At 63.2% G+C, this 17861-nt stretch overlaps 2 protein-coding genes across 2 annotated transcripts in view; both read left to right on the forward strand.

Annotated features, from left to right (window-relative positions):
- Positions 1 to 4645, forward strand: part of CAMSAP2 (calmodulin regulated spectrin associated protein family member 2) — a 30913-nt gene extending 26268 nt beyond the window's left edge. The window contains exons 12-16 of the mRNA XM_079763517.1: positions 952 to 1309; positions 2291 to 2363; positions 2926 to 3041; positions 3619 to 3737; positions 4092 to 4645. Coding sequence (XP_079619643.1) covers positions 952 to 1309; positions 2291 to 2363; positions 2926 to 3041; positions 3619 to 3737; positions 4092 to 4397 — 972 coding nt within the window. The 3' untranslated portion in view covers positions 4398 to 4645. The remainder of the gene's footprint in view (positions 1 to 951; positions 1310 to 2290; positions 2364 to 2925; positions 3042 to 3618; positions 3738 to 4091) is intronic.
- A 5606-nt stretch (positions 4646 to 10251) lies between these two features.
- On the forward strand, positions 10252 to 11352 carry GPR25 (G protein-coupled receptor 25; the record flags this gene model as incomplete). The annotated part of the gene is made up of 1 exon (XM_079763772.1): positions 10252 to 11352. One exon carries the CDS (start codon positions 10252 to 10254, stop codon positions 11350 to 11352), a length of 1101 nt encoding a protein of 366 aa, XP_079619898.1.
- Between the last annotated feature and the right edge of the window lie 6509 nt (positions 11353 to 17861).

Raw genomic sequence — 17861 nt, forward strand, 5'->3', positions numbered from 1 at the left:
CCCTTGGTCCCAGCCCACCAGCCCGAGCCCAGCGCAGGCTTGCTCCCAAGGGGCACTGCAGCCCACACAGCCCACTGATTTCTAGAACATTCTCGTCACGGTCCTGGTGCACGCGGTCACAGTACACACGGTCACGGTGCACACGGTCACAGTGCACATGGTCACGGTACACACGGTCACGGTGCACACGGTCACAGTACACGGTCCTGGTGCACGCGGTCACAGTACACACGGTCACGGTGCACACGGTCACGGTGCACATGGTCACGGTACACACGGTCACGGTGCACACGGTCACAGTACACGGTCCTGGTGCACACGGTCACAGTACACACGGTCACGGTGCACACAGTCCTGGTGCACATCTGGAGGTGCTGACCTTGCGCCTCTGCCTCTCACTTACACGTGAGCTGTCAGCCTGGCCGATGGCACAGGGGTGGAGCATCGGCCTGTGAACCGGGAGGTCACGGTTCGATTCCCGATCAGGGACCAGGCTGGGTTGTGTCTCGATCGCTGTGTGGAGCCTGCCCACCCTCCCCCCCGCCCCCGCTCAGGCAGAGCCCCGGCTGGCAGGGCAGCGGCGCTGCTGTGGGACGTGACCGTGGGGGCTGCTCTCGGTGTGTGACTGCGGTCTCTGTGGCATGCGTGTTAGAGCCATGTCAGTGCCGTTTTAAGCACGGGACACCTCCCACTCGCGCTATTTATTTGGATCCAGAAAGCACGCCTCTGTCCTTCCCTCCTTTCCGTGGCCGGTGGTTCTCTGCTGACTTCCCCGGTTCCGAGCAGGAAGTCTGTCCTTCGTTACCCGAGAGAGTGGAGCGCTTCCGTTCCTTTCTTCCCTCAACGTCGGGGACGTTCCGTGTGCGGGTGGGGCTGGAGGGAGGGTGAGGCGGTGTTTCAGATCTCCGGTTACAGTACCTAACCCTCCCCGCCTCCATGAACCGTCCTCAGGACGACCAGAAGGCGGAGGACGACATGGCGCTGCGGCGGGCGGCGCTGCTGGAGAAGCGGCTGCGGCGGGAGGAGGAGACGCGGCTCCGCCGGCGGCAGCTGGAGGCCGAGCTGGAGCACCGGAAGGAGGAGGCGCGGCGGCGGACGGAGGAGGAGCGCCAGAGGAAGGAGGACGAGCGGGCGCGCCGCGAGTTCATCCGGCAGGAGTACCTGCGGCGCAAGCAGCTGAAGCTCATGGCGGACATGGACACGGTGATCAGGCCCCGCCCGCCCGCCGCCAGGCAGAAGAAGCAGCGCCCCAAGTCCATTCACCGGGACCACGTGGAGCCCCCCAAGACCCCCACCCCGGGCCCCCCAGGTAACTGGTGCCGCGAGGGCCTGTTCGTGAGACGGCAGCCTGTCGTCACGGTCACCTGACTGCACGAGCGCCACCCGACTAGACCCGTCCGAGTTCACACCCGTCTGGGGAGCCAGAGTGAGCCGGACGGCTTAGGTGCTCGCATGGCTGTTGTGTGCATGTGTGTGGGTCCCGCGCACGTGTGTGTGTGTGTACCTGTGTGTCCGTCCCGTGTGTGAGCATGTTAGTCCCATGTACACGTGTGCTCGTAAACCATGTGTGATGCTGAAAGGTCCCGTTTCGGTGCTGACCTGTTGGCTCTGCCCGGTGTGACCCCCACATCACTCACCCGCGTTCCCCTCCTGAGCGTCCAGGGCCCAGTCCTGCGGCTGGAGGGTGAGGCCCGTCGTGCAGGGTCAGTGTGGGACCGAGCCCGCTCCTCCTCGAACAGACGGGGTTGCAGTCCCGGTTCATGCTTCTTAGAGGAGGGAGGGCATGTCTTACAAATTCAACACGCATGCTCCCTTTTAAACGATGTTTGTGTTGTTGCAACTAAAAACAGTTGAACGTCTCAGAGAATCCCCACAGTTACCCCACAGCAGGGAGCACAGCACGTGGTCAGACCCCGCCAGGGCCCACGACGCTGTGTCCTGGCTGAAGTCAGTAAACTGGTTCCCACGGGAATGAGATGTCCCGATGGCGTTGCTTCTGTGGCTGATTCCCTTTTCTCTGATGGTCAGCAATCTCAGGCCTCAGCGTGCGCGTCCCCTCAGGGACTCCTCACGGCAGCGAGCCTCGGCTTTTCTGGAACGCGGGCTCCTGCCTCCTGTCCGGGGCCGGGCCTGGCGCGGGCAGGCGTGCTGTGTGGAGGGGGCGCAGGGCCAGGGGAACGCGGCTGCCGATGCCACAGGCCATGTGGGCGGGCGGGCGGGCTGGCGGGCGTCTCCTGCTGCCGGGAGGCTGCTGCTCCCGCTCAGGTCATGACTTTGGCGTGTCTTTCAGTCTCCAGCCTCTCCCTGGCGTCACTGAACACGGGCGACAGCGAGAGCGTGCAGTCCGGCAAGAGGACGCCCAGGTAATCCACCCGCCCGTCCGTCCGTCTGTCCGACTGTCCCAGGGCGGGCTTCCTCTTTCAGGACGAAGCCGTCGTAGCCGCTGACTCCCACAGGCTTTGCCGTGTGCAGGGTCTGTCCACCTCTCAGCGAGCAGAGTCTGGAACAGTGACACTGCTGAGTCACTTCCATAGACAGACACGGCGGCAGGGGTCGCGGCGGGGTCGCGGGCTGTGGAGCCGAAAGGGCGCCGGCCTCGAGCTGTTTCCTGCCGATACAAAGCGCCCCCGCCCCCCTCCCCGGGGTCGGCCCCGAGCCGCTGCCCTCTCCCTCTCACCTCGTTCCCGACCCCGAGAGCAGCAGCCTCGTGCCGTCACCTCCGTGTCGCCATCCGGTTGTTCGTGGCGTTTCCACAGGCAGCCGTCCACGCCCTCGGTGGTGCCCGCAGGGGAGCTGCCGGGCCGTGGGAGGCGCAGCGAGGGAGGCCGTCCACATGTGCTCGGCCGCTGGGCGCTGTGGCTGGAGCTCACAAACCCCCGGCCACGCCCGCTGGTGCCTGAGACACGCCGTGTGGCTTGCTTTCAGGTCGGAGTCCGTGGAGGGCTTCCTGTCCCCCAGCCGCTGCGGCAGTCGCAACGGAGAGAAGGACTGGGAGAACGCGTCCACCACGTCCTCGGTGGCCTCGGGGACGGAGTACACAGGTGGGCGCGGCCGCGCCGTCCGGGCCGAGGGGACCGACTCCACGTGGAGCTTCCTGGCGCGTCCGGTCCAAGGCAGAGGCTCTGGCCCAGCCTGTGGGTGCAGGGGGTCCGTTTCAGGGCTGCGGGTCCGCTCGGGAGGGCGTGACGGACCGGGTGAGCAGAGACTGACCGTTTCTGGCTGTGGTGGGGCCAGAGAGCTGCTCTGTAGGACGGGGCGGCTTTAAACCGTCCAGCGGCTCTGGAAGACGAGAGGCATCGGCCAGGGGGCACCTAGCCGCCCGTGCCCATCGGCCCCAGCCCCGGGCCGCACAGGCGCTGCTGGATCCGGGCTTCACGGGGTGCAGGGAGGGGCGTGGCCGCTGGCAGGTGAGGGGAAGGCCCGGTGTGGGCATCGGGCCCGTCCCGGGGGAACTGCAGCGGCGTTAGAGCGGCCGCCGCCCGCGTGCGTGGGGCCCGGGGCCCAGGGCGGGTGCGCTGTGGGCCGTGGTCGGGGGCTGTCGTGGGAGCGCTGCTGTCACGTGGACGCAGCGGCCCCTCTGACTCGGGATGTTCTTTGTCGTCATCGCACCTCCCGCAGGACCAAAGCTCTACAAGGAGCCCAGCGCCAAGTCCAACAAGCACATCATCCAGAACGCGCTGGCGCACTGCTGCCTGGCGGGCAAGGTCAACGAGGGCCAGAAGAGGCGCATCCTGGAGGTGAGCGGGCTGCAGCGGGGGCGGGCGCGTCCCGGCTGCGTCGAGGGCACAGCTCCCCTGGCTCTGACCTTCCACACGGAAGACCCGTGACCGCTAGGCGGCGAGCACCGCACGTGGGCTCCGCACGGCGGGACGGCCGGGAATCAGTTTGTTGCCCAGATCCACTCGGTCGTGCTCTTGCGCGCAGGTCACCTCGCTTCCTTTCCCGTGGCCGCAGCGTGAGGCCGCAGGCGTGGCGCCCTGGCTTTGAGGATCAGTGTTTTGATCTGACTGAGCAGCGCCGGGCAGCGACTCCGCGGCGTGTGTGAGGGCTCAGTGTGCGAGGGCTCAGTGTGCGTGTGGCTTGTTCCGCAGGAAATGGAGAAGTCGGACGCCAACAACTTCCTGATCCTATTCCGGGACTCGGGCTGCCAGTTCCGGTCCCTGTACACGTACTGCCCGGAGACGGAGGACATCGCCAAGCTGACCGGCATCGGGCCCAAGTCCATCAGCAAGAAGATGATCGAGGGCCTGTACAAGTACAACTCGGACCGGAAGCAGTTCAGCCACATTCCCGCGAAGACGCTGTCCGCCAGCGTGGACGCCATCACCATCCACAGCCACCTGTGGCAGAGCAAGCGGCCCGTGACGCCCAAGAAGCTGCTGCCCGCGAAGGCGTAGGGCGGGGTTCGCGCCGGGACATGCGTGGGCGCCGCCGCCGCCCGCCTGGACAGCCTCCCTGATCGCCGGCGGGACTCGTGTGCGCGGCCCTGCCCTGGGCGCGGCTGCTGGTCCACCGGGCAGGGGCGGGTTCTCCTCGCCGGTGGTGCCCGCGGCGACGGACGCCGGGTCCGGTGGCGAGGGCGTGGCCGCACCGGCGCGGGCCAGGGGCACGGGGCACCCGCCTCCCATGCCGTCGGACTGCAGGCGGAGAGACGGCGAGGCTACGGAACGTGGTTTATCTGTTGCTTTTTTAAACACTTTCCATGTACGTGCGAGTCCTCAGAGGGTTTACTTTGATATCTTGCTCTCCGTGGGTTTATGCCGAGGTCCCTTCGTGTTTGTTTCCCGGGAGATCGCGGAGGGACGTGGCCGCGCAGGCCGCACGCCTTCCTGTGATGCTCGGGGGACCTCGTGTTTCCTGGTGTCAGCGTCGGAACGGGCACTGAGTTACCGCCGCGGTCGTCCCTCACTAGTGTTAACGCTTCTCGGCTCGCGGGCTCGCGGGGGTGTGCGGGCTGCTGTGGGCTCGTCTAACCCACAGGCGCGGCCGAGAACACGCTGCTGGTTCATCAGTGTTGTCTGCTCTCCACCCGTGGGGCGGGCGCCTGGGCCGGGGCGGGAGCGGCTCTTTTCCTTGTTTTATTTATAACTGACGTCCAGACTCTGTTAGAACTAAACATGCACAAGGGCTACACTTTCATTTTAAAACAGCTTCCCTGACTTGACTTACGTTCACTTTTCTTTGTCCCATCCCAGAGGGCGGCTCAGTGAGCACACACTTGCCGTGGGCGTGGCTGGTGTGGGCTCCCGGGAGCCTCATCTCAGGAAGACGCGGGCGATCGTGTGACCTGGGCGTGTGTGGGTACAGCGGCCGTGGGCCCAGGGGGCGTCAGCGTGTCAGACAGGAGGGTAGAGACTCGCGTGCCCACGTTTCTCGCTGAGTCGTTAGAGTCGTAGCGTCTCCTGTGACGGATGCATGTGTTTGAAGAGTCGGCTGGAAGTCGGACGGGGTTTCCTGTCGGCCAAGCCCTTCGGGCGTCCGCGCGTCTGTTACCAACATTCTCAGTGCTGTCGATATCGTACTGTAATTTATGTTCCTATATTTATGTATATTTGTTAAAACTGTAAAGAGTTCACAGGTTTTTTCCCAGCGTCTGTGCCAGATGTATGTGTAGCGCAAACTACTCATGACCTGCTGTCTGCATGTGAGAGGGGCCGTGTGGGTCTCGTGTTGTAAGTGGATACACGCCGTGTGTAACATGCGTATTAAAACGGGGAAACACACACGTTACCGTTAAGTGTATCACGTTAGGGGGACACAGCTATCAAATGGCGTTTAGATTAAATAAACCGAATTAAAATGTGGTAAATAGTCATCAAAAAGAGAATTAGTGAGCATTTTACATCACTAAATTTGGTCTTTTTTTAAACGTATTTTTATTGATTTCAGAGAGGAAAGGAGAGGGAGAGGGAGAGAGACACATCAAGATGAGAGAATCCTGGATCGGCTGCCTCCTGCAGGCCTCGCACTGGGATCGAACCCGGGACCCTTTGGTCTGCAGGCCGGCGCTCTGTCCGCGGAGCCGAGCCGGCCGGGGCTGCATTTGGCCCCTCACACCTGGTCTCGCTTCTGCAGCGTCTTCCTGATGGTGCCTGGGACCGGACGTAGGTCCACGGAGGCGGCGTCACGGCGGACAGCCGCCCGCTGGTCTCCCGTGTGCGTGGGTCCCGCCGCCGTCGCCTCTCACGGTAGAGTGTGACGTCGCCGCAGCAGTCCGCCACCGTGTGTGGCCTCCGCTTCCTTAAGCCGGAGGCACGTGGGCAGGTGTCTTACACTCTGCGGGTTTTTATCTGACGGGGCAGCCGTTTTTAAAAATCACGTCTGAAGAGTCGGATGCAGATCACGGACTCGTCAGCCCTGGGGGTTCCCAGCGACCCGCCGGCTGACACGCACCGAGGCCGGGCGCCCGCAACGATGCCTCAGCTGTTTGCCAAACACGTGTCACGCCTGCCGCGCTCCAGAGCCTTCCGCCCTCGCGGCCTGGGGGTGGGGATGGCCCCCGAGAGCCAGGCCAGCCTTTCCTGGGCCTTCCCGGTGCCGCCGGGCCGTCGGGCGGGTGTGCCCACCTGCCCACAGGCGCGCTGTCCCCGGCACGGCGTGGCCCTCCCGCCCGAATAAACGCATGGCACCCGGAGACCTGTGTCTTGAGTGAAATGTGGGCTTTGTTTGTGACACTCTTTGGACTTAGGGGAACTCGTCACGTCGTTCTATCTCCACCTGCCAATCGCCAGCCGTGTGTGTGTGTGTGTGTGTGTGTGTGTGTGTGTGTGACGTCACAGGAGAGCCGTGGGAGTCCTGGTCGAGCAAACCCTCGGCCTTTATGTCGGGGACCCCCTGGCGCCGCCCCTGAGGCCTCTGAGGGGTTGGCTCACCTGCCACGGGCCTTGTCGGCCTGGCTGCCTCTCCCTGCCCCGTCCTGTCCTCCAGGGGCCACAAGGGGGTGGGGGTGGGGGAGTGAGGCCCGTGGCCACACAGCTGCAGCCACGGACTTTCCCTCTGAGTCACTGGGGGCCGGGTGCTCAGGTCGGAGACCCTCCCTGCCCCCTCCCCCAGCGCCTGTGCGGTGGCTGCCAACGTCTGGAAGAACTGAGCGTCTGCAACATCCCCATGGCCTCGGGCGTCCGGGGCGGGCCCTCCCCTGGTGCCCCCAGGCCTTCACACACATGCGCACACGCACACAGACACACACACACACACAGCCACCACCTGCCCCGGGCTGTGTGGTCTGTGGGAAACCCCACTGTGGTGGCCACTCCCCGCCCCCAGGTCCGTGTTTCCCCCGAGAGAGTGGCCACATGAGGAGAGGTGGCTTGGCAAGGCGTGCCTCACACTGGCCTGTCCCAGTCTCTGTCGACCAGCAGCAGCTGAATTGGCAGCCGTCTGTCTGTCCTTCAGCCCAGGACCCCAGGACCCCAGGCCTAGTGAACTGTGCGGCCCCTAAGCCACTTGCTGACCACCCACTGTGTGCAGGGGAAGCGACCACCCACTGTGTGCAGGGGAAGCGTGTGTCCGGGAGGCGGGAGCAGTGGGACAGGGTCACGGGGCCGCCCTCTGTGATGCCAGCCAAAGCCCGGGGCCCTGCCGAGCCCGGGGAGCCAGCATTCGCTGGGCCCCACCCAGACCCCGCCCAGGACGGGGCTCCCACGGGCGGCCGCACCCTCACAGCACCCACCAGGCGGACGTGGGAACGGGCCCAGTGACGAGGCTGCTGTGCAGCCAGACGGGTCACGAACGTTCTGGCGCAGACACGGGGCCTGCAGACGCGTGTTTATAACACGGGAGCACAGCACGGAGCGGTTTCCGGTGTCTTTTTTTAAAAAAATATATTTTATTGATTTTTTTACAGAGAGGAAGGGAGAGGGAGAGAGAGTTAGAAACATCGATGAGAGAGAAACATGGATCAGCTGCCTCCTGCACACCCCCCACTGGAGATGTGCCCGCAACCAAGGTACATACCCTTGACCGGAATCGAACCTGGGACCCCTCAGTCCGCAGGCCGACACTCTATCCACTGAGCCAAGCCGGTCAGGGCAAATATATATATATATATATTTTAATTGGAGGGGAGAGTTGTAAGAGCCCCCAAAGGAGCGGAAGTAAACCAATCCTACCCTGAAAGCAGTCCGGGTCGGGGCATCGGCTGCCTGTGTCTTGGTGTGTCTGCCTCACGCTCCTGCCAATCACCGTGATGGACAGAAGCCCCGAGGATGAGGGAGGGGAGAGGAGGGGGAGGGAGGGGGAGGGAGGGGAGGGAGGGGAGGGCCCTCCCGCTTGGCTTTGTTGACCCCCTCCAGCAGGCGGCCAGGCACCTCGGATCGGGGATGGGTGTCTCTGATGGATGTGCTTCTCCTCCTGTGGGGAAAGGAGGAAGTGGGCCTGGGTCCCTGGACCTGAGCTGGGCACCCCCCCCCCCCCCCCCCCGGGGAGGCCAGGCCCAGAGCCGAGGCCCCAGCTCGGCCTCTCGGCTTCCTGCCCTCAGACAGGTACCCAAAGGCGCCCGGGCCCAGGCCCCGCGGAGAGGAGCCGCCCGCCCCGTGTGCTCGGGGCCCCCGACTTCCCTTGGGTGCGAGACCACAGCCCAGGAAGCAAGAGCCTCTGTGTTTTTAATAAACAACCTATTTCCACTTCCCCACCCCCGCCCCGGCCCCGCTCGGCCGCTCGCCCGTCTTCTCCTTCCCCTGACGGCTCCCCCGGTGTCTGCTCTCCGTGTCAGAATCCCTGGCGCTTTGGGGGCCCCGGGCAGAGGGTGCCCAAGGGGGGGTGGTGCCCAGGGGCTCCCGGCCTGGCAAGCGGGTGCTGCCCGATGCCATCAGGGCAGGAGGCTCGGCCCCCAGGCCCCCAGGATGTGGGTGCCACTCCCAGCAGCTGTGGGGTCAGGGCAGCCCTCAGATTTCCACCCCCTGGGGGGTGGGGGCATCGGGGGAAACCCAAGCCTGGGGCCGGAACACCCTGGAGGGAGGAGCAGACACCCCCTGGTTCCCCGGCCTCCCCTCTCCATCTTGTAAGAGGTCCGGAGAGCACCCGCCTGGACCGCGGGGACCCCGGGCGGCGATCTTTGCCCCCAGAGCAGGCCTGGCTCGAGGCCCAGGCGGATGAGGACCATGCCTCTCAGACGCTCGGGACGGCCCTGGTTTGAATCCTAAATGGCTCAGGCGTTGAGCGTCGACCTATGAACCAGGAGGTCAGGGATCGATTCCTGGTCAAGGGCACATGCCGGGGCTGTGGGCCTGGGTAGGGGGCGTGCAGGAGGCAGCCGATCAGTGATTCTCTGTCCTCATGGATGTTTCCCCTTTGTTCTCTGAAATCAATTTAAAAGGCCATATATATATATGTGTGTGTTTTTTTTAAATGTATTTTATTGATTTTTTACAGAGACGTAGGGAAAGAGAGAGTTAGAAACATCCATCAGCTGCCTCCTGCACACCCCCCACTGGGGATGTGCCCGCAACCAAGGTACATGCCCTTGACCGGAATCGAACCTGGGACTCTTCAGTTCGCAGGCCGACGCTCTATCCACTGAGCCAAACCAGTTAGGGCTATATGTGTTTTTTTTAAAGCCACTCTGCATTCAGACATTTACCCCAACATCTCAGGACGAGGGAGGGAGGTCTCAGTGAGGAAGAAGGAGCTGGATCTATTCAAGATCAAGTGCAACATTGTTGCGGGCTCAGCAGAGAGCAGTCAGGGGCGGCCTGGATGCTCCCTGAGGACTTCCTGGACGTCGCCCGGTCCCCTGAGGTCCGGACCACGGGGAGACCCGGCTAAATGTCGAACGCACCTGAGAGCGCTGCTGACCGGCCCGTCCCCAAGGGCAGACTCCCCACCGGCCCAGCCGCCCTGCAGGACAGGTGGACGGGCGCAGGCGAGGCCCCATCCCCACGCCCCATGCCAGCCTCATGCGGATCTGTCTCCGCACCTGCCCACACAGCAGCCGGGAGCCTGGGGGGCTCTGGGGCACCCCCACTCTTGCACCCCGACATCAGGCGGCTCCCCGGGGCGGCCAGGCGGGTCTCCCAGCCCCAAGGACTTTTCCTCCGGGGACCCAGCAATGAAGACGTTTCCATTCCTTGCCCCGGGGAGCTGCCCCTCCCCCACACCCCTCCCCCCCCCCCCGCCTCCACCACCCCCTTCCTGCCCACCCATCCCCTGGGCCTGGGAGGCAGGAAGGGAGGTGCTGGGCACCCACAGAACTGCCGCCCGCCACCTGCGCCCCGCGCTGCGTCCTGGGTGCGCACAGGCCGCGGCCCCGCCATGCCCCCCACCGCGCCCTGGAGCCCCAGCCCGGGGTCGGCGCCCTGGGAGTACTCGGGGTCCGGGTCCCGGTCCGGGTGGGGCGCCCTGGACGAGGAGCTGGCGCTGTGCGCGGCCGGCGAGCTGCCCCACGCGCGCGCCGTGGTCCCCGCGCTCTACCTGGCGGCCTGCGCGCTGGGCCTGCTGGGCAACGGGCTGGTGCTGCGGCTGCTGGCGCGGCGGCGCGGCCCGCGGCGGCTGGCGGACACCTTCGCGTGGCACCTGGCGGCCGCCGACCTGGGCCTGGTGCTGACGCTGCCGCTCTGGGCCGCGGCGGCGGCGGCGGGCGGCCGCTGGCCCTTCGGCCGCGCGCTGTGCAAGCTCAGCAGCTTCACCGTGGCCGCCTCGCGCTGCGCGGGCGCCCTGCTACTGGCCGGCCTGGCCGCCGACCGCTACGTGGCCGTGGTGCGCCCGGTCGGGGCGCGGCCGCTGCGCTCCCCGCGGTGCGCGCGCGCCGTGTGCCGGGGTGTCTGGGCCGCGGCGCTGCTGGTCGGGCTGCCCGCCCTGGTCTCCCGGGACCTGCAGCCGCGGCCCGACGGCGCGGGCAGCCAGTGCGGGGAGCGGCCCTCGGACGCCTGGCAGGCGCTCGGGCTGCTGCTGCTGCTGCTGACGTGCGCGCTGCCCCTGGGCGCCTCCCTCTTCTGCTACTGCCGCCTGGCGCGCCGCCTGCGCCGGGCCCCGCGCCTGGGCCGCGTCCCCGCCGCCCCGCTGCGCATCGTCTGCGCCGTGGAGGGCGCCTTCGTGGGCGCCTGGCTGCCCTTCGGAGCCCTGCGCGCCGCCCTGCACCTGGCGCACCTGCAGGCGCTGCCGCTGCCCTGCGCGCTCCTGCGGGCGCTGCGCTGGGGCCTGGCCCTCGCCACCTGCCTCGCCTTCGGCCACGGCTGCGCCAACCCGCTCATCTACCTGCTGCTGGACCGCTCCTTCCGCGCCCGCGCCTGGAGCCTGGCGCGCGGGCTCAGCTCCGCGTCCTCGCGCTCCGGGGACCCCAGCGCCGAGGGGCGGGGCGCGGCCGACAGCGGGGGACGAGCGCGGACGGAGAGCCGGACCCTGGCCCGCGCGTAGCGGCCCCAGCCCAGCGGATGGCCCGGGAGGCGGCCGGACCCCAGCGCGAGAGTCTCCTCTGCTGGTAGCGGGCCCCTCCGCGGGCACCGGGGGACCGAGTCTCCTCCGTCGTCGTCGTCGGCGGCGGCTTCTCCAACCCTCAGCGCTTCCTGCACCCCCAGCCAGTCTGCCGGCCCAGCGCTCTCTCCGCCCCGGGGGCGCCCGGGCGAAGGCTCTCCAGTCCCGTAAAGATCCCGGGAAACCAGCGGACAGCAGCGGGGACCCCTGCAGGCTCGCCAGGTACAGGACAGGGGAGCGGGTCCCCGCGGCACCCCAGAATATCCACCTCAGAGCCCCAAAACCAATCTTCAGCTGCGGTTTCTCTGGCCCCTCCAGCAGCCACCGTCTCCTCGGAAAGACACCAGACCGCGGGCCTCTCCAAAAAACGCCAAAAAAAAAAAAAAAAAAAAAAAAACTCCAGCCGGTGGGAACGAGCCGCCCTTTGGGTGTCTGTCATCTCTGGCGATTTCGCCGCGTCATGAGTCACCATCAATTCAGATTTTCGCTTTCAAAGTTCACCAAAACCCTGGGAACCGGTTTGTTCGCCCGGGGATGGGTTTCCCAGACTCACCTGGAAGTCACCTGGCCCTTCCCTGGGACCCAGAACCGGGAATCGGTCGCCGGGGGCTGGGGTCTCTGGGTGCGCCCCCGCCCGCCCTCAGACAGCACTGCGCCCCGGAGCCTGGCGAGGCGCCTCTGTGCTTGAGCGGCGGCTGTGAAATGAGTGTCAGGAGGCGGCTGAACTGGGGGGTCACACAACACTCCACGGGGCCCCTGAGGTTGGCCCCAGGCCCCTGAGGATTTGGGGCGATGCCCCCCCACCGTGGGCGTTAGCCGCATCCACGTGGGCGGAGCGATCCCCTAGGCCAGCGGCGGCGGCCTGTCGGTTCTTCTTCTTGTTTTAAAGGACCTTTGTCTCCCACGTTGAAGGTCACAGAGAAAAAAAAACAACAACAAACCAACACACAGGTGCCAGGGCACCTGCCAGGCAGGCGTCACTTCAAAGAGGGGCTGTGCCCTGGAGGGTTTCACATGGGCGTCGGGCCCTGTCTCCTGCGGGTCCTGGGACCCCCCGGGACAGGTGTGTGGGATTATCCGCTTTCTCTGTATTCGGCGCCTCGCCTTTGAGGTTTCTGGGGGGGCTTGGAAATTCAGTGTTTGTGGAAAAAAACCTGTACAAATGGAATCACTTCATAGTGAAGTAGGAGGTGGTCTCCCGGAAGAACTAACTGCCTTGGCCGTTCTGATGCCTCAAACCTTGGGACGTTAAAACCGGGCAACATTGTATCTCTAAGAGCCATTTGCAAAGGTAGCAAGTGGCAACATTGTATCTCAATGAGCTATTTGCAAAGGTAACAAGTGGCAACATTGTATCTCTAAGAGCTAATGTGCAAAGGTAACATTGTATCTCTAAGAGCCATTTGCAAAGGTAACACGTGGCAACATTGTATCTCTAGGAGCCATTTGCAAAGGTAACATTGTATCTCAAAGAGCTATTTGCAAAGGTAACATTGTATCTCAAAGAGCTATTTGTAAAGATAACAAACAAACAAACAAACAAACGCTGTTGTTTCGGTTGCTGCGGGACTGGAAATGAAAACGTTGTTTCGAAGGAGGGTCACCGTGATTTCCTGGATGCCCCCGTCCCCTCCCCTTTCTCACAAGCGCCCCTCGCCTCGGCCTCCGAGTCCCAGCCCTGTCTGGGCTTCTGCCTGAGTGGGTGCTTCCGGAATCTGCTCCTCTTTTGATCTCCAATAAATGCTTGTTGCTTTGCCCGCACGCTGGCCTTTCATTTATGGGGTTAACAGGACTTTTGATTTAAGAGGATTTGCCCTAAAGGAACAGTCAGTCTCCGGGGAAAGGAGCTCAGGAATTTTCCCCAAGGGAGGTAAGCCTGAGCCTGGGGGGGGGCCCCAGGAGCCGGGCCAACATGCTTCTCTCTCCTGCCCGAGGGCTCAGGCCTGGGGCGGGGCGGGGGTGGGGGAGTGGGGTCCTCCCAGCCTCACCGTGACTCTCCCTCCTGGGCAAGGAATGGTGATTTTGCTCAGCTCCCCCGGGGCTCAGCGGCTGAGCCACGACCTATGAACCAGGAGGTCAGGGTTCGATTCCCGGTCAAGGGCACATGCCCGGGTTGTGGGCTCGATCCCCAGGGTGGGGCGTGCAGGAGGCAGCCGATCCATGACCCTCTCTCATTGTTGTGGTGTAACCCCATCTTACAAAGGACGCCTCAAAAAGTCGAATTACGGGGTCCTTTATGAAAAGCCGGCGGCATGCGAGGGGGCAAAAGTGCTCCAGACCTCACAGCCCCGAACAGCTCGCCGCGCCTGGCTTATACGGGCAGAATATCACCAAGGTATCGATTCCATCTCTGGGTCTGGAGGGAGGAACCTGTTCCGCGAAAAAGCGTTTTCACCGAGGCCGAATCTGAGCAACTTAGTTATCTGCGAATCCCTGAATCAACGGAAACTCATTATCCTGATCTGGGGCCACCTGGGCAATTGAGAACAATGGTGCTGTCCAGATTCCGGGACCACCGAGTCAACCGAAACCCGTTCTCTGTGGCTACTGGGGCAATTTGGGATCATCGACCTGTCCTGGTTCCCGGAAGAATGTGCTTCGATGACCAGTGAGCCCACAATCCATGGGACATTCAAACCGCCCTCAGGGGGTATTCCATCACACATAAGTTCAGAAAATCAAAATAACCTTTAAATGAGCACAGAACCCCAAAGAGCAAGGTTAACAGATTAAAAGCAGCCATGTTTACCCAAGTACGGTTTCTACCATAGTTCACCATCGTGGATGGTTCTCTCCCTCCTCTCCCTCCCTCTCCCTCCCTCTCTGAAATCGATTAAAAAACATTATTTTTAAAGAAAAGTTCGTCCATCTACAGCCAGAGCCCCAGGAATCTCATGCCTCACCCTCCTGCAGGTCAGACGGCTGCAGGTTTCATTCAGGATGAAAGAAGTTCTTGAAGCGATCTGTGCCTCGGAGATATGCAAATGTGGGGGTGCAGCTTGAAGAGAGATGGGAAAGATGATACTTTCAAGAAGGCAACCAACTTGCCTTCTGAACACCCACGCGCTCGGAGGATATCGAGTCACGGTTACCTCTGGTTCTGTAAGCGCCGCCGGGCCCCCGCCGATAAAAAGTATCTTTCGCTCTTTCCCGTCTGCAAGCCGGCTTTTTTGTTGGTTTTTTTTTGTTGTTGGTTTTTTTTTTCTATTCCTCTCGGTGCTGCCTGATCAGATACCAGCCGTGTCCCTGACCCGTTTAGCGCGTGTCTGGGGTCAGAGCCCGCGGTCCCTGATCGGAGCGCGTTTCTGCCGTTCCACGCCTGCCCCCGCGCCTGGGCCTGGCGGAGGGCCGGCCGAGAGGCCCGTGTCATGATGTGGAATGACAGGGTACAACAGGAAGGCGGACAACCTTACGCCTGATTTTATGGAAAGGCACGCGGACAGGCGGGAGGGAGGGAGTCAGATTTCACATCCCTTTCCCCACCCCCATTTCTTTAGTCTCGCAATGTTCTATACACTTTTTATTTTTTAAATATATATATATATATTTAAATATATTTTATTGATTTTTTACAGAGAGGAAAGGAGAGGGATAGAGAGTTAGAAACATTGATCAGCTGCCGCCTGCACACTCCCCACTGGGCATGTGCCCGCAACCAAGGCTGGAACCGAACCTGGGACCCGCCAGTCCACAGGCCGACGCTCTATCCACTGAGCCACACCAGCCAGGGCTTTTAAATATATATTTTTTTGTTGTTGATTTCAGGGAGGAAGGGAGGAAGAGAGAAACATCCATGATGATGAGAGAGAATCATGGATCAGCTGCCTCCTGCACGCCCCCCACTGGGGATGGAGCCCACAACCGGGGCCTGTGCCCTGACCCGGAATCGAACCCTGACCTCCTGGTTCACAGGTGTACGCTCCACCACGGAGCCACGCGGGCCGGCCGGGCTGAGCTTTTCATTTCCAAGGGCCTTTCACAAAGCGGCCCGAGCCAGAGCCGGTCAGTCCCAGGTCCCGGGCCCCGAGTCCGGCTGTCCCAGCCAGCTTGCCCACTTCAGGGGGGCTCCCCGGCCTCCTGAGCCCCCCAGAGCAAAGCAGCCAGGTTCCGGAAAGTCCTGGTGAGCTGTGGTGTGTAGGCAGACATGGGCCCAGGACGGGTCCTGGGGATCATCCATTCCGGCCGCCCCCCCTCTCCCCGCCCCGTCCCCCCCTCCCCGTTATCACCAGACGAGAGAGGAGCGGGAGCCGGGCTGGGTTCTGAAAGGTCAGCCCTGGGCGCCTGGGCGCCAGGTCAGCCCGTGGGCACGCTGGCTGATCTGATTGTCTGACTAATTCTGGGCTTCCTTCCCCCTCCCTGACCCCGAGTTCTCTCTCAGGGCACAGTGTGGGAACCCGGCCCGGCGCTGAGTGATCTGGGGAGTTCAGGGGGCTGGCAGGCTGGCAGAGCGGGCGGGTATGACTCAGCCCCCGCCAGCCCGGGGGAGATGGGGGGCTCTGGGTGCCGGTTCGTGCAGAGGTCACGGCCCGCACCCCCTGTCGGGCCCCCAGCCTCCGTGACAGGGGGGCACAGGAAGGGGGACCCACGGCTGGGGGCTGCCTGGCGAGACAAGGGAAGCGGAGATGGGAATTCAGCCGGGCCGGCGTGCACACATTCGTGAACAGCACACACTTGACTGAAAGGATTCTCTCGGCCCCGAGGTCGGGGGGCAGGGGTGGGGGGCAGGGGTGGGCAGACCCAAGGGCTCCGTCCAGGTCGCAGACACAGCAAAGCGGGAAGTCCAGCCCTCCCCGCCCCCAACGGCTGCCCACATCTGGGCAGAAGCTGTGGTTTGCCCCCAGCAGGTGCCAGACAGACGCGGCTGACGCGTCTCTCCCGGCTGCTCTGAAAATGACTGTCAAGGAGGTGCCTGCCCCCCCCCCCCAAATCAATGCTCTTCACCCCAAACTTCCTCCAAGGAGCCCACGGTGCCCGGGGCTGCCCCCCCCCCCCCCCACACACACACACAGTCACAGCTCCCTGCGGGCCCAGCTCCAGAATTCTTCCCATCTGTGTAACCACGTCTTACCCTTCCTGTTCCCGGGGGCTCCAGCCTGCTCAGGTCTCGTCTGCTGAAATTATTGTTACGTTAAAGAGAGGGAGGTAAAACGAAGAGTAAAATCACTCAGGATCCTCCACCGGAACTGCAATAATTTTATATCTTTTCTTAAAAAAATTTTTAAAGTTGCTTTTTAAAAAAAAAATATATATATATTTTATTGATTTTTTACAGAGAGGAAGAGAGAGGGACAGAGAGTCAGAAACATCGATGAGAGAGAAGCATCGATCAGCTGCCTCCTGCACACCCCCCACTGGGGATGTGCCCGCAACCAAGGTCCATGCCCTTGACTGGAATTGAACCTGAGATCCTTCAGCCCGCAGGCCGACGCTCTATCCACTGAGCCAAACAGGTCAGGGCTAAAGTTGCTTTTTAAAAATATATATTTTAAAATTGATTTCAGAGAGGAATGGAGAGGGAGAGAGGAGAGAGAGAGAGAGAGAGAGAGAGAGAGAGAGAGAGAGAGAGAGGAAGAGAGAGAGAGAAACATCAATGATGAGAATCATGGATCGGCTGCCTCCTGCACGTCCCCCACTGGGGATCGAGCCCGCAACCCGGGCCTGTGCCCTGACCGGGACTCGAACCCTGATCTCCTGGTTCATAGGTTGATGCCCAACCACTGAGCCCCGCTAGCTGGGCAGCAGGGGCGGTTTTAAAAATTTATTTATTATTTTTATTCATTTATTATTTTTTGGGGGGAGGGGCGACTTTGGATGCACCTGTAGGGCCCACCTTTGAGGAGGTGCGTGCGTTAGAATTCTCCCCATAACGCCGCCCGAGGGCGCAAGGAGGCGGGTGGTCCAGCCCCAAGGGCGGTCTGCGGCAACTGGCGCCCCCTGGTGGTGGCGTCCGGGAGAGCAGCGAGGGGGAGGGGAGGACGGGAGCCCAGGATGGAGGGATGGGGACAGGACGGAGGAGGAAGGAGAGGAGGAAGGAGAAAGCGAAGAGAAGAGAGAAGGCGGAGGAGGGCGAGGCCCAGAACCCCGCGGAGACCCACTGGCCCGTGAGTCTGGGGACCTGGCTCCTCGCCCACCTCCTGCCCCTCGGGGTCTGACCCCGGGGTCGAGCCTGCCCCGCTCGCCAAGCCGCTCCCTGGGCTCCGGGTTCGGGGGTCTCTCCCCGCCAGCAGTGGAGGGAAGCTCGCTGGCTCCACCCCTGAGTGGCTCACCAGCTGGCAGCGCCCTCCTGCCCCCCCTTTCCCCGCCCCCCTGCCCCCCTGCCCCCCCCCCCCCCCGTGGGCTGCAGGATGCGGTCAGGAGAGGAAGGGGCCTGGGCTCAGCTCGTTCTGGGGTTTCCCACCAGCGTCTCGCCGCCGAGGGCATCGCCAGGGCACGGTCTGGGTCCAGGAGAACCC

Source organism: Cnephaeus nilssonii (assembly GCF_951640355.1).
Source record: "Cnephaeus nilssonii genome assembly, chromosome: 23".
Lineage (NCBI taxonomy): Eukaryota > Metazoa > Chordata > Mammalia > Chiroptera > Vespertilionidae > Cnephaeus > Cnephaeus nilssonii.